Source organism: Salvelinus sp. IW2-2015, linkage group LG23 (assembly GCF_002910315.2).
Source record: "Salvelinus sp. IW2-2015 linkage group LG23, ASM291031v2, whole genome shotgun sequence".
Taxonomy (NCBI): domain Eukaryota; kingdom Metazoa; phylum Chordata; class Actinopteri; order Salmoniformes; family Salmonidae; genus Salvelinus; species Salvelinus sp. IW2-2015.
The window spans coordinates 33,109,186-33,125,454 of NC_036863.1; the positions used below are offsets into that span (position 1 = coordinate 33,109,186).

Consider the following 16,269-nt stretch of genomic DNA (forward strand, 5'->3'; position numbering starts at 1 on the left):
TAGAGTATAGACTATGGGGGCTCCCTGCTACTACCTGCATCACTAATGCCACTTTAACTAGAAGGTGTTGTTGATGTATGGTGGATGTGTGGACCTCCCAGGCGGTTGACCCCATTTTTGAAAGGAAATTGTCGTTGCTCATGTGTTTTGGCCAGTCTGATACCACCATTGCCTATTATTAAGCTAATCAACTTCTGGGAGCTGCACATGCCACAGAGACTCGGTACCAACCCAGGAGACGGCAGAACCGTGGACGCTCCTTTGGTCCAAGGGTACAGATAACATGCACACCAACCTGTTGGGTCCCCAATAGGGGTCCCCCACGAATACCAGACATCAAACAGGAATGATGGCCGTGGGCATCTATTGCCCAGTTTTGGCCCAGCTATTGTTGATGTTAAGCAGAATGCTTGGATCAATTATATCTAACTATAATCAACAATGATTTGTTAAACTAACCCACACAGTACTTACGGGGATGGCTGAACGATTGGAGGCTACCTCTCAAACCAGTAGACAAAATAGACTAGAACTGGACATGATTCTGGCCAACCAGGGAGGTGTATGTAAAATCGATTGGAGAACAGTGGTCACGTTTTCCCTAAACAATACTAGTCCGGATGGAGCATTCCAAAAGCTCTGAGTGGGTTTGAAGTTATCAGTGAGAATGAAGGGTCTTGCAGGTGTGGAGGAGAGTGGAACTGTTCTCTGGCTGGGTGGTGGTTTGGTAAGTATACTACAATGATGGTTACTGGATTTCTGACTCTAGTTGTTGTTCTTCTTATGCTCATGTGCTGTGCTACTTGTATCATACCTTGTTTTGAAGAAGTTTGTTAACGATGTGTAAGGGGCCTCTGGTATGATGCCGTTGCTTGATGCTCCAGTTGGAGAGGCTGATACGAAAACAAGCTTCCGCAGGAGAGTGGGCTGACAGAGGAAGACCCTTGGTTTGCTGTAGTTGATGTTGTTGAATGAATAAAAAGTGATGTTTGTCCTCCTGTTGTGAGGTTTGAAGTTCCGGTGGCGACGAGCCCACCTGGTAAAGGTTTGTATAGAGGGATGACCTGAGGGTTTAAACATATTCTCCGTTTTTTGGTTAACTAATTGTGTGGTTGGCCACTCCAGGTGTAGTTATTGGAGTGGCTCCTTTTTGGTCCTTGCTCATTTACGACTCAACTTACATTGATGCTATTGGTGTCCCTAGGGGGTGCCAGATGAAATATAAACTGGTGGACTAAGTGACAGCTGGGTTTGAATCTTCTGTCTGTTGGTGGTGAACAGTTAGTAAAAATGTGGACAGAATAACTACATTCATTTTAATGTCCAGAAACTGGGCAATTGGACTCACAAGGCTTTGAGGTGGTCCATGGACAATGGCAGCTACGTCCCTGATGGCATTTCAAAATAGAATCGCGGTGGAATATGTTATTGGCAGAACGGGGGGGGTCTGTCCATGTTTTGGTGAGCAGTGCTGTACTTTCATTCCCACACAATACAGCTACGGATGGGAGTCTGACTGAGGTATTGGAGGGACTCCCGTACCCTTAAAGGGTAAGATGAAACAGCATTCTGGAGTGGACACGTCTAATGTGGGACTCATGGATGGATGCTTTTGGGAAATATAAGACGCTGGTTTCCTCCTCCTAATAATCTATTTCGTGTTGCAAGGCAATTCTTGTCTTTGGTGGATGCATGTGCTTCCAGTGCGCGCACGCTTGCTACGTGTTATCACCGCCTCATAGACCCTAATCAGGAAGGGCCCAAATGTTCCCATGCTTGATGATGGGAAGCTGGACCGTCTATCTATTTGAGGACTAAGATATTTTATGTCACGTCTCTTGTGAGACGTGAAGAGGGGGAATCAAAAATTTTGTCTTCTGACAAATTTTATCTAGTTGATTCACGTCTAGAAGACGTGAAGAGGGGATGTAAGAAATGAAATAGATACTGGAAGGGACTAGTATAAACAACATTCCAACATAGGTATCCTTTGCTACAAAATGAACCCACCATCTCTGTGTCCTTAGGCACATGCCGATCTCATTAGATACTAACCTCCAGACACACAGCACACCCCAACTCAGGACAGGCCCCTGAACCATCAATTTAGACATAACACATTCTTTCCAAGGGTGTTGACCAAGCAAAGAACTATGTCAAGAGCCATTGGACGTCGACACCTGGTCCAACAGGCCATCACGACCAAGAATTGACCAAGAGGAAGGCCAGACGACGAAGGACCACTATTTTGCAAGTTGCCTATATAATTTGAATGTACTGTTCTTAGAGCGGTCTCTTCTCCGACGATTTCATAAGAATCTGACAGAAGGGGCCGTGCCGTTTTTTTGCCTGATATCTTTACACTTGAATAAAACGGCCTTTTTTAAAATTATCCACCTCGTCTATGTCTCCACTTGTTCTCCCTGTCTCAAGTAAACCGGTTTTATAACAGGGGCAGGGGGCCGCACCCAACCCGGGCATGGACCTCCACCACCCCCCTGAAGCCATTATACCCATTCCGCAGCCAAGCATAGTGCAATGAACAGAGAAGTGTGCACTCAAACCTCCATAAATTGACCAATAGTGCCCTCAATGATTTTTCATCTTCCACTATTATCCATAATATTAATTTCACCACCGTGTTCTATCAAATTACCTTACCTTACCTTAAAAAGACGAGAGAGGCCTGTCATTTTCATCATAGGTACACTTCAACTATGACAGACAAAATGAGAAGAAAAAAAATCCAGAAAATCACATTGTAGGATTTTTAATGAATTTATTTGCAAATTATGGTGGAAAATAAGTATTTGGTCAATAACAAAAGTTTATCTCAATACTTTGTTTATAACCCTTTGTTCTGAAACAATGACACAGAGGGTCAAAACGTTTTCTGAAGTCTTCACAAGGTTTCACACACTGTTGCTGGTATTGGCCATTCCTCCATGCAGATCTCCTCTAGAGCAGTGATGTTTTGGGGCTGTTCTGCGGGCAAACACGGACTTTCAACTCCCTCCAAATATTTTCTATGGGTTGAATCTGGAGACTGGCTACCACTCCAGGACCTTGAAATTGCTTCTTACGAAGCCACTCCTTCGTTGCCGGGCGGTGCTGTCTTGGGATCATTGTTCATGCTGAAAGACCCGGGGGAGGCGGCAAGCATTCTACTTCAATGCCCTTGCTGATGGAGGAGGACGTTTTCACTCAAAATCTCACGATACATGGCCCATTCATTCTGTCCTTACACGATCAGTCCTCCTGGTCCCTTGCAGAAAAAACCCCAAAGCATGATGTTTTCCACCCCATGCTTCACAGTAGGTATTGTTCTTTGAGCAACTCAGCATCTTTGTCCTCCAAACACTACGAGTTGAGTTTTTACCAAAAAGTTATATTTTGGTTTCATCTGACCATATGACATTCTCCCAATCTTCTTCTGGATCATCCAAATGCTCTCTAGCAAACTTCAGACGGGCCTGACATTTACTGGCTTAAGCAGGGGACCCGTCTGGCACTGCAGGATTTGAGTCCCTGGCGCGTAGTGTGTTACTGATGGTAGGCTTTGTTACTTTGGTCCCAGCTCTCTGCAGGTCATTCACTAGGTCACTTTGGGATCATTTGGTGTGGTTCTGGGATTTTTGCTCACCTTTTGTGATCATTTTGACCCCACGGGGTGAGATCTTGCGTGGAGCCCCAGATCGAGGGAGATTATCAGTGGTCTTGTATGTCTTCCAATTCCTAATAATTGCTCCCACAGTAGATTCTTCAAACCAAGCTGCTTACCTATTGCAGATTCAGTCTTCCCAGCCTGGTGCAGGTCTACAATTTTGTTTCTGTCCTTGACAGCTCTTTGGTCTTGCCATAGTGGAGTTTGGAGTGTGACTGTTTGAGGGTTGGACAGGTGTCTTTTGTACTGAAACAAGTCAAACATGTCCATTAATACAGGTAACGAGTGGAGGACAAGAGACCTCTTAAAGAAAGAAGTTACAGGCTGTTGAGACCAGAAATCTTGCTTGTTTTGACAAATACTTATTTTCCACCATAATTTGCAAATAAATTCAATAAAAATCCTCAATGTGAATTTTCTGGATTTCCCTCGTTTCTGTCATAGTGAAGTGTACCTATTTGAAAATTACAGGCCTCTCTCATCTTTTTAAGTGGAGAACTGCACATTGGTGGCTGACTAAACTTTTTTGCCCCACTGTATGTAGGTTCCGCACCTCGTCATACACACTTGCTCTGCCTCATAACATTACTTTTAGTTATGTATATATTACCCTCACTTATACTTTGTAAGCCCGACTTACGTCATGCATTCAGTACATTTAATTTACACATTGCATTATTGAATGATTTTGATCAAATAAAATTGCATTTGCCACCACGCGATCCACAGTATTTTAGACTATTCGTATATTGGAGATAAGGAATTTGGTAATTACATCAAACAGGTATCTCACAAAATACAATTTGGATAATGCCAATATGCAGACTTTAGTATATTTATTACAATAGGTATCTGCTTACCTTTTATTAGACCGGTCTTTTTTGAGAAACGCCATCCGACGACAGTAACGGTCAATTAGCTGGCTCGTCAAAGACCAGCAGGTCCTTAAATCGGACCACATCCGGGTCCACTGTAAGCGCTGCGTAATCGAATCCGGTATTCAGGAAAAATAAAAGCAAGTCTGCTAACTTTCTTTAATTACTTTTAATTTCGCAAGCAATAAATGGCAAATGCAATTTTCATATATACGGGTTCGATGTATCACCACGCAGGATAAAACAAGAGAACTCTGGAATGTGCGCAAACATAGTTATTATACTATGACAGGCATATTTCCACCCGTCCTTGCCTATCACAGTAGTAGATGTTAGAGCGAGCGTCTGGTTTTAACTTTGCCTCAGCCTATCGCTGGCACTCAGACTGGTCCCAGTCCCTTGGTGCTCGCAGGTGTCCGCATCTGGTCTTTGGGTAGATTAGATCTGTCTTGTTCCGCTCCCCAGATGCTACACTCAAACAGTTCCGTATATGGTATTGTCCAGTGTCCTGCCCTCCCTGGTTGGCCTGGAGATATGCACCCCTCCCCTCTCCAGATTGACCACAGCTTTTATAGCATGTCACTCTATATTGCTCAGTCTTTACACACATACACACAAACAATGCAGATGTAACAAAACAATATTCATCTTCATACAATATGGTAGCAGGCTATAGTGCATAAACATAAATCCTAACACTAGCTAGATTCTTTACATCCACTGATTCACATTACGACAGCCTGGTTTGCTGGTTGTTTCAGGAGTCTATAAAACATTAAACAACCAGAATTACAATTTCATACGCATGTCACAACACCCATAAAGCTAGCTGGCTAATGTTAGCTAGCTTATTCGAGATGATCGGAAATTAACTTTATGATAAAAAAAATATGCATAATAGCTTCTCTAGAATACTGCAAAGATGTACAGTATTCTCCCAAACGGAGGACCTGTCAGATACTCAATGTCACTGCAGGGTTGAAGAAGGCAATGGATTCGATCTCCACATCCCCATACACGAGGATGGTGTCCACTTCGGTGATTAACATCCGGTGCAGGTACTCCATGTAGTGGGCACCATTCACAATCACCTGGGATAAAACAGGATTTAGGAGACAAGAAATCAATGGCACATTGAGGAAAAATAAGGGCATGAATCTTTTTTGCTCTAGAATATTGATACAATTCAATTAGACAGTCAAAAGAAAAATGTGTAGCCTAAGTATCAGTGATAAGTCTCCTGACCGAATATGAATCTCGGTTGACTCGGAACATGAGGGTAAATCGTTCCTCCTGGGCCATGGGTATATAATATTTACGCTCCTCTGGGCCCCACTTAGAGCACAGCATGGTGTTGCAGGCCACATGGCGGTTGGATTCATCATATCGGGGGTTGAAGTGGAGGGCTATGTTGGGTTTTTCTTTTGAGCCACATTGCAAATTCACATGAAACCTATAGAGAGAAGAAAGGGGGCCATATTTGAAAGTGATTAGGTTTAACAAGATCCCTCCTGTGCTGATAGTGAGTGACAAGACTGAGTTTACGGAGACATGGCTGTCCTATTGTCAAAAAGAGATGTTTTCAATACTAGGTAGGTCTACCTCCTGGCTTCTGGCAGGACTCTCCCTGTCACAGTGATGGTCTTCCCCTCATGCAGAGCTCCCTGGATACGGCCTGTGAATGGCACGCTCTAGGGCATGAAGCAAAAAACATTTGACCAGGCTGGGTAGCTAATCTCGTTCACCAGCTAGGTAGTCTGCCTGATAAGGCCAGGGACATTGCAAAACTTTTACATTCACAATGACCACATCAAGCATTTTGTAACCTATAACAATCTAAGGTGGGTTGCACCAACATGGATTAACTCTTAAACTGGTGTAGCAGGCTCAAGGGTGTGGGGTTTCCACGTCACCAAGTTCAATAACAAAACATGCACCAGTAGCACAACTAGAATGCAAATGGGGAGTTTATTAGGGATTTTTGTACACGGGGGAAGGGGGAATTCACCAACTACTTCAGTCCACAAGCTGCTCTCGTTGTCCTTTCCGTTCTCCAGGGGTAACCCTAAAACTCAGGTCCTTAGCCGATCCGGTAGACAAAGGGGGTAATCTGACAGTCCAGGTCACAACAGGTAATCTCACAGATATTGTTCGCTCTTCATAACCCACATTTTTCTCTCCATTCTATGCCCCTTTGTGCAGGCTGCTTCCTCCTTTATCTCCAAGCACTCCCTGGCTTAATGATCCACAGCCTCGCCTCATTGGGGCAGGAAGTCTATGTAAGGCTCAGGGGTAGAGCCAGCGGGCTGCAAGATATCTCCCCTCAATAACCACTCCCCTCACCTCTCCCTGCCATCTGCCACACTGGGTTAAATCAAGGTTTATCTATTCATCTTGTCACACCAAATTTTAAACCTAGTTTTAAATTAATCTTAGGTCAATTAAATCCTTTAGTTTTCACTTTAAACCTAGATACATTTTAAGCCTGTTGCTCAATTACATGTAAAAAATATATATAAACTTAGATGGAAAGTTAATTCTGAACTGCCACTTGAGGTGGTTTAACTGATAAAATGGCAGCATATCCACCGTGGAGAGATCAAAACGACAGAGTTCTTTAGAGAATAATTAGAGACAGGTTGAATCTTGTTGAGTTTTATGATAATGATGAGTTTTCAAGGAGATACCGCTTCTCCAAGGACTCTGTAATGCAACTGACAAGAAAGGTTGGACAACCATTAAGCATGGGAGTGATAGGAACGAGGCTGTACCCCCACTACTGCAGCTCCTGGTGGCCCTACGGTTCTATGCAACTGGATGTTTCCAGATGGTGGATGGGGATATTTTTGGACTCCACAAGTCAACTGTCTGCAGGATTGTAGTCAGTGTCCAGTGCTATTGCCGGTACATAAGGTTCAATCCTACAGAGGAAACAGCAGCTGGATTTTACAGGAGAGGTAGATTCCCAGGTGTACTAGACAATAGACTGTACACGCATTCCTATTCCCAACCCTGGTGGGGAGAACGGAGAACTATTTCGTAATCGGAAAGGTTACTGCTCCATCAACGTGCAGGCTGTTTGTGATGACAAAGGTCAGCTCACCAACATCGTAGCTAGATGGCCAGGATCCACCCATGACAGCAGAATCTTTGACAATAGTCATCTGTGTGCAATGCTGGAAAGGGGGGCATATGAAGGCCACCTACTAGGTGACAATGGATATGCCTGTCGTGGGTGCCTTATGACTCCCCTTTAAAACCCCCAGAAACCTGAAGAGAGAGAATGCAACACCTCTCATATCCTGGTAAGAGGTCTCATTGAAAGATTTTTTGGAGTGTGAAAAAAAAAGATTCCACTGCCTAGAGGGGCTCCGCACAAAGATGGACACTACGCTGACAATCATTATTGCAGTGGTGGTTATGTATAACTTTGGCAAGAGACAAGGACACAAGCTACCTGAGGAGGCTGAAGAGGACCTACCTGAGGAGAATGAAGAAGATGGCTAGGTGCAACATGCTGCCAATCCAAATGGGAATGCTGTGAGGAGAACCTTGATTGAGAACCATTTTGCAGCCTAAGGTGTGTATAATGTGACATTGGTAACATGTAAAAAGCAATATATTTTGATCGACAAGTACAATTCCTAATTAGGCTATCTGTATTCATATGTATTATTAAGACTTTCTTATTCTCAATAAAATACAGGGTGGAACTAGAAGCACAAGAACACAACAGTGAGGATAAGACTGGAGGACACAAAATTGGTCAGTGCGGTGTAATTTGACTATAATGAAGTCTGCTTCTTGTGAGGTTTTCTTTCCTCATTTAAAGAGCGCTATGAAAGCCTCTCTACACATGAAGAGGTCCCAATGAAGAGCAGTGGTTCTCAGTCCTTGTCCTGGGGACTCAAAGGGGTGCACATTTTTGTTTTTGCCTTAGCACTGCACAGCTGACTCAAATGATCAACTCAATCAAGCTTCGAGTGGTATTTACGTATTCATTTGTGATGCTATCCTTGATATGATCCTGTTATTGTCACATGCACATGTGTGCCCATGCATCTATCAATCCAATGTTATCATTGTCGGGATTTGGCCAGGATTGTTTTGGTCACTAGATGCCCCCATTGCGCCTTTTTTGAACCTTTTGTTTTTCCCTTGGTCTAATTATTATTTGCACCTGTGCCTTATTTCTTTGTAGGTATTTAAACCCTTAGTGTTCCTCAGTTCTTTGCTCAGTGTTTGTATGTTAGCACCCAGCCCCAGCCATGCTTTGAACATATATTTCTCTTGTTGGATTTTCCAGAGGTACTCTGGTTTTGTTCTTGTTTATTTTTTTATTAGTCTTTTGAGGTTTGTTTTTTCCTGCTGTTCTTACCACTTTGTGGATTTTCATTGTATTTTGGAGGATATCCATTTTTTCTCTTGGCTTTTCTTTTGACGTTGTGGATTTACATTTTTTGCCTGAAGATCTTTTACTTTGATTAAACCACCGTCTCTAGTACTGCTGTGTCTGCCTCATCTTCTGGGTTCTGCCGACTATTAGTGACTTTCTCACACCGGGTCCTGACAATCATGATAAGTTATCAGGGATATTATGCTTTAGTAATCCACAATNAATCATGATAAGTTATCAGGGATATTATGCTTTAGTAATCCACAATGACCTGGTGATGTAAAAGTCAAATAATTACATTATCTTCCATATTCCTACAGATACCTTGTAACTGGAGATTCRTTCAAAARGATTGCCTACAGTTAACGTGTAGGGCACTGCAAGGTTGGGTGARCAGGGCCATCTGGGACTMCCTCCTGGAGGAATMCAGGTGTGTGAAGGCTACCTGTGTCCTGCATAACTTCTTGAGGATGGACACGAGGACCAGAGGCAATCTGTGTGCGGGAGATCTTCACCTCCTACTTCTTTGAAGAGGGTGCTGTTCCCTGGCAACACCATAGACTACACTATGCACAAACAAAGGCTCTTTTAAGAGCCATTCACATTGCAATAAGAGTATTCCTCCATTTACTTAGCTATGTCAACTGCAGTTATTCAATTCCCAGTTTCTATGACTTTGATTTCTACTTCTCAGGTGAGGGTGCTGTGATGTCTGAACAAAAACAAACAATGAGACACCCTATAATCCACACCTACACACCCATGTATCAACCTGATTGATGGATTGTGTTGTGCAGTAAGCAGGCTCAGGTGTAATACTGTGGCTCCTTCCACCTTCAAAGAATAGGCAAGAGGGCCAACCATGGAGAATAGTAAAACACTATATTATTTATATAACTACGTTATGTTTGTCCTCATGTGTCTGTTTATGTTTTTCAGCATAAAGTACTCTGCAGCCACTTAGTGTGGTGTGGACACCAGGTGAGGCCACACACAGATTCATGTTGAACACGGTCTCTTTAACTACCTTATTTTCTCAATAAAAGTTTCTCTCCTTCACTTCATCCCTCTCTCTTCTCCCTAAATCCTCTAGGTTATATCAGCTGTGTCGCTGAACCCCTCCCGCATCTGAACTGGCTACATAAAAATGTAGAACCAGGAACAGATATAGCCCTTGGTTCACTCCAGACCTGACTGCCCTTGACCAGCACAAAAACATCCTGTGGTGTACTGCATTAGCACCGAATAGCCCCCGTGATATGCAACTTTTCAGGGAAGTTAGGAACCAATATACACAGGCAGTTAGGAAAGCAAAGGCTAGCTTTTTCAAACAGAAATTTGCATCCTGGTGCACAAACTCAAAAAAGTTCTGGGACACTGCAAGGTCCATGGAGAATAAGAGCACCTCCTCCCAGTTGCACACTGCACTGAGGCTAGGAAACACTGTCACCACTGATAAATCCACGATAATTGAGAATTTCAATAAGCATTTCTCTACGGCTGGCCATGCTTTCCACTTGGCTACCCCTACCCCAGTCAACAGCCCTGCACCCCCCACAGCAACTCACCCAAGATCCCCTATTTCTCCTTCACCCAAATCCAGATAGCTGATGTTCTGTAAGAGCTGCAGAATCTGGACCCCTACAAATCAGCCGGGCTAGACAATCTCGACCCTCTCTTTCTAAAATGATCTGCCGAAATTGTTGCAACCCCTATGACTAGCCTGTTCAATCTCTCTTTCGTATCGTCTGAGATACCCAAAGATTGGAAAGCTGCCGCGGTCATCCCCCTCTTCAAAGGGGGAGACACTCTAGACCCAAACTGCTACAAACCTTTATCTATCCTACCCTGCCTTTCTAAGTTCTTCGAAAGCCAAGTTAACAAACAGATCCCTGACCATTTCGAATCCCACCGTACCTTCTCCGCTATGCAATCTATTTTCCGAGCTGGTCGTGGGTGCACCTCAGCCACGCTCAAGGTCCTAAACGATATCATAACCGTCATCGATAAAAGACATTACTGTGCAGCCGTATTCATCGACCTGGCCAAGGCTTTCGACTCTGTCAATCACCACGTTCTTATCGGCAGACTCAACAGCCTTGGTTTCTCAAATGACTGCCTCACCTGCCTCACGACTCAACTGCCTTCACCAACTACTTCTCAGATAGAGCTCAGTGTGTCAAATCGGAGGGCCTGTTGTCCGGACCTCTGGCAGTCTCTATGGGGGTGCCACAGGGTTCAATTCTCGGGCCGACTCTCTTCTCTGTATACATCAATGATGTCACTCTTGCTGCTGGTGATTCTCTGATCCACCTCTACGCAGACGACACCATTCTGTATACATCTGGCCCTTCTTTGGACACTGTGTTAACTAACCTCCAGACGAGCTTCAATGCCATACAACTCTCCTTCCGTGGCCTCCAACTGCTCTTAAAATGCAAGTAAAACTAAATGCATGCTTTTCAACCGATCGCGGCCCGCACCTGCCCGCCCGTCACTACTCTGGACGGTTCTGACTTAGAATATGTGGACAACTACAAATACCTAGTTGTTTGGTTAGACTGTAACCTCTCCTTCCAGACTCACATTAAGCATCTCCAATCCAAAATTAAATCTAGAATCGGCATCCTATTTCGCAACAAAGCATCCTTCACTCATGCTGCCAAACATACCCTCGTAAAACTGACTATCCTACCGATCCTTGACTTCGCCGATGTCATTTACAAAATAGCCTCCAACACTCTACTCAACAAATTGGATGCAGTCTATCACAGTGCCATCTGTTTTGTTACTAAAGCCCCATATATTACCCACCACTGCGACCTGTACGCTCTCGTTGGCTGGTCCTCACTTCATATTTGTCGCCAAACCCACTGGCTCCAGGTCATCTACAAATCTTTGCTAGGTAAAGCCCCGCCTTATCTCAGCTCACTGGTCACCATAGCAGCACGCGCTCCTGCAGGTATATCTCACTGGTCACCACCAAAGCCAATTCCTCGTTTGGCCGCCTTTCCTTCCAGTTCTCTGCTGCCAATGACTGGAACGAACTGCAAAAATCACTGAAGCTGGAGACTCATATCTCCCTCACTAACTTTAAGCACCAGCTGTCAGAGCAGCTCACAGATCACTGCACCTGTACATAGCCCATCTGTAAATAGCCCATCCAACTACCACATCCCCATACTGTTATTTATTTTGCTCCTTTGCACCCCAGTATCTCTACTTGCATATTCATCTTCTGCACATCTATCACTCCAGTGTTTAATTGCTATATTGTAATTACGTCGCCACTATGGCCTATTTATTGCCTTACCTCCCTTATCTTACCTCATTTGTACACACTGTATGTAGACTTTTTCTATTGTATTATTGACTTTGTTTGTTTATTCCATGTGTAACTCTGTGTTGTTTTTGTCGCACTGCTTTGCTTTATCTTGGCCAGGTCGCAGTTGTGAATGAGAACTTGTTCTCAACTAGCCTACCTGGTTAAGTAAAAAATAAAACAGAGGGCACAGCATGATCAGAGGTGAGAGATCACTTGGTCAGGTCAACAGGAACCATTATTAAAGAGATGCTTTACATTGAAAAACAGATAGATGTAGTAGTCCCAGAGTTAATGATCCAAGGTCAGTTTTGCATTTCACCTCCTGATTATGACTAACAATGTTAGAATAAAAACACAAGGCTTAAACATGCTCTCCCTCATCCTTAGATATGTTTTGGTGTGAGAGGATGCCTTCCCCCAGTCCCATCAGCCACCTCACCCGCTTTTAAGATAACCTTCGGGCCGACACTATTATGTAATTGTGACGAACTGAGAGAATATTTGGGTTCCACTGTGATTCATTAATTATATGCTGCCTTCCCTGCTCCTATGTTCTTACCTCTTTCCCTTTCTGTCTTTTTCACCTCTCTCACCACCTCCTTTCTTCCTCTGTTTTTATACTGCACAACAGATGTGCATTGAAATACAGATTGAATTTATAATATTAGAATTATATTTATAATGTAGGTATTTATAACACTTGGATAATGAACTTCTTTCAATAAAGAGTTTAACATTCTCTACTGGTTGAAATACATATATCCTGTGTTTATCAGATCAATGGAAATGAAGGGCATTAGATATTGCGATTAACTGGTTTTAGAGTATTTACATGATGCATAGGAAGTGTAGTGTACTGTTTAAATATATATATAATATATAATATCAGCCTTTAACTAGTTAAATCCCTTTTCTAGTCTGTAACGAATAATGTGTAACCATTGTCCCAGAACCAAGATTGGTAAACACTGTTGAAGTGTATAATTGTAATGCAGACACAGCATCATTCAAAGACTGGAATGTGATACTCCTGGTATTGGATATGACTGAAATAATCTCAAAGACATTCATACCTGAACTGCACCTTTATTTGCCAAGGTAGAGTACATGATCAGTGAATATATTAAATGTACAGGTTACAATACAGGTATTTTTTATCCTCCACTGCACAATAAGGAAGAACATAGTTAGCTACGTTATTTCATCTTTCTGCATTGCATGGCAAATATCAGCAAGACAAGCTTCCAAAATTGTACATTCAATTTGCAGTAAATGCTTTAGCTAGCTAGATTCTTTACATCCACTGATTCCCATTACGACAGCCTGGTTTGCTGGTTGTTTCAGGAGTCCCTAAAACATTAAACAACCAGAATTACAATTTCATACGCATGTCACAAAACACATAAAGCTCGCCAGCTAGATGGCTAATGTTAGCTAGTCAGCTAGCTTGCTAAATCGAGATTTTCGTAAATGAACTTCATGATAAAACAATTCAGCATAATAGTTTGTCTCTACATGAACTAACATATTCCTGTCAACAGTACATTTTTGCATGATTCGTTGTGACGTTATAATCACTTACATTTTCTTCCATTCCTTCAGCCATCTTTGCTGAAGAAAGTTTAAATACGGTCCAAACACTTAAAAGACACACCCTCGTCCGCCTTATGCCCTTGYGGGAATCAACGTCGCCAACTTGGTCGGTGGTCCAAATGATTAGCCAAGCAAGGGAAGTTTGCGATGTAAGCCCTCGGACTATAAGTAGACATGCAATCATAATTGACTGTAGCGCATATAAAGCACCCACACGTTACCGGTGGCTGACACCGTTCATCCCGCGATGATTGTGTTAACATTGTAGTGAAGTAAGTTAGTTTTAACGTGCATTATAGTCATTGATATTTACCAGTTATTTATGTTTACTAAATATTGGTGGGCCGAGTTGCCCGTCGTCATCATAGGGGTTAAGGAGAGGGGCAAACTGCTTGGGAATCATCTCTCAAATCTTCTGGGAGAGGATCAATTCCCTTGGACGGAGGCCCCCTCCGGTCTGAAATAGCACTCGCCTCTGCCGCATCCTTTTTTTGCTTTCGCTTTCGCTTTTACGTTTTTCCAGCACGCCTTTATTTGATTTGGGTCCGTTTTCTCTTTAATCCGTGTTGATCCATTAAATCTGCTGCATAAAATGGCCCAGGTGTCTGTGTCTTCCTCCTTTTTGACAGTCGTATTGTCTGTCTTTTTATCCTCCAGTACATTACTAAATTCCTCCATCAGTTCCGACGAGGTTTTCATTAGCGGAGAAATGTGAACAACTTTAACGTGCCATGATCAGGTGGGTAGCTGACAAATAATACATGCCAAAATAAGTAATGACAATAATACATTATATTTAATGCTAGCTAGCTTTGTTTATAAACTAGCTAGCTACAGTAGCTAACAAATTAGTTATCTGTCTAGTACTGGTAAAAAAACTGATTTTATTTCAAATCAGCCAACCCATGAGAACCTTTCACGATGGAGTTGCAATAGTTCAAACGTTACATTGTTATTATTTTATCAAGGAGCAGCAACTTTGTGGCCTCATTTGTCAAGTAGGCTAGCTACTTCGTTTCAACTCAAGAAAAAACGAATATATTGGTGTAACACGTCACATAGTTTAAAACCGTTAATTATAGATTTACTGAGCCAGATTTAAAATGAAGTGGTGCCACACATCTCTGATTAATTATAAACCTAGATTTAAAAAACCTAGATTAGCTCTAATCCTATATTAATTAAAACCATGTTGGTGCAACCCACCCTAAAAGGTTATAGTTTCCTTACTTCTTACCTTCTTTCATTAATTATATCAATCACTTAAGTTTTTAGGTGTCAAAGGTGGATATGAAAATGACAGGAAATATAGACAGACCTATTCAATGTTTTTCAGTCCTGTTCCTGAGGAACCCATTTTTATTCTAGTCCACTAAATGTATCACTAACAGACCCATTGCACCTGATTTTAGTTGCATCGGATGTGCTAGTGCGTGCTGGGCTAGAAGAAAATCTGTGGGTCCAGAATATAAAAATATTGTGGAACATTACAGCAAAAATAAGTATCAAATTGACTCCCAAACCTCACACATAATGGGGCCTGAAAAGTACATGTTAATAATGCCAAAGTAGAATTCTTACCGGATTGCAGAAGGGTTGCTGATAATCCATGCTGCAGTGTGGCTCTGATCTGTCTGTCTTTATGGTGAATCTAGAGAGTGCAGCATGTAGACGTTCGGCAGTTCTCTTCTGCCACGTCTATAAATTTCTCTCACAATGACTCATGCGGTCATCATTATTTTACACTAATTGAAACACGGTCAAGCCATCCGCTTTTCTTTTTGCACTGTCTCTATGCACTCTTAAACCCAGCTCAATTAATCCCTACCACTGTATCGCTGAGTCATCATAATGCTTTAGCAAATGTACATTATACAAGGGGCAGTGGTAGACATAATGTAAGTAATCTAATGTATGTCCCTCTAACTTCCCGAATGCCTCTGCTGATCCTACAGCTATTGTTTGCCGCAATCACGTGTCTATGAACCAGATTTATGCTGTTAGCACTGAGGCGGTGTGCCCTAGTAGGAAGTCCACTGTGTGCAGCTCACCATGCACTAACATAAATAACATGAGAATATCTACTTCTACTAAGCTTCCCAGTAAAGCACTGAAAACAAGCAAGCATCCCAGAAAAGTGCTCAAAATAGCCTACATTAACATATGTAGCGCTAGGGGTCAGATTTTTTTTATTTTTGAAAATAACGTGCCCAACGTAAACGGACATTTTCTCTGGCCCAGATCGTAGAATATGCTTATAATTTACAGATTAGGATAGAAAACACTCCAAAGTTTCCAAAACTGTCAAAATATTGTCTGTGAGTATAACAATACTTATTCTGCAAGCGAAACCCTGAGAAAATGTAACCCGGAAGTGATATATATATTTTTTTTAACTGTGTTTCCTGGCCCGTCT

General features: G+C 42.5%; 1 protein-coding gene and 1 long non-coding RNA gene across 2 annotated transcripts; both read right to left on the reverse strand.

Moving 5' to 3' along the window:
- Window positions 1–4,916: 4,916 nt before the first annotated feature.
- LOC111950187 (galectin-9-like) lies at window positions 4,917–15,775 on the reverse strand. Its single transcript, XM_023967597.2, has 4 exons — window positions 15,435–15,775; window positions 6,142–6,230; window positions 5,785–5,992; window positions 4,917–5,630 (listed from the first exon to the last, which is right to left on the reverse strand). Exons 1-4 carry the CDS (start codon window positions 15,462–15,464, stop codon window positions 5,493–5,495), a joined length of 465 nt encoding a protein of 154 aa, XP_023823365.1. The 5' UTR covers window positions 15,465–15,775; the 3' UTR covers window positions 4,917–5,492.
- On the reverse strand, window positions 13,331–14,503 carry LOC139022911 (uncharacterized). The gene is made up of 2 exons (XR_011473976.1): window positions 13,843–14,503; window positions 13,331–13,610 (listed from the first exon to the last, which is right to left on the reverse strand). It is a non-coding gene; the product is annotated as an uncharacterized lncRNA (long non-coding RNA).
- Window positions 15,776–16,269: the final 494 nt, after the last annotated feature.

What these genes read in the sequence shown, in the direction of transcription:
- LOC111950187 (XM_023967597.2), bottom strand. Translation starts at nt 15,464, where the DNA reads ATGGATTATCAGCAACCCTTCTGCAATCCG. An exon ending in AGCAACCCTTCTGCAATCCG is followed by an intron (nt 6,231 to 15,434) that starts GTAAGAATTCTA and finishes TTCATGCCCTAG; the next exon opens with AGCGTGCCATTCACAGGCCG. An exon ending in GTCCTGCCAGAAGCCAGGAG is followed by an intron (nt 5,993 to 6,141) that starts GTAGACCTACCT and finishes TTCTCTCTATAG; the next exon opens with GTTTCATGTGAATTTGCAAT.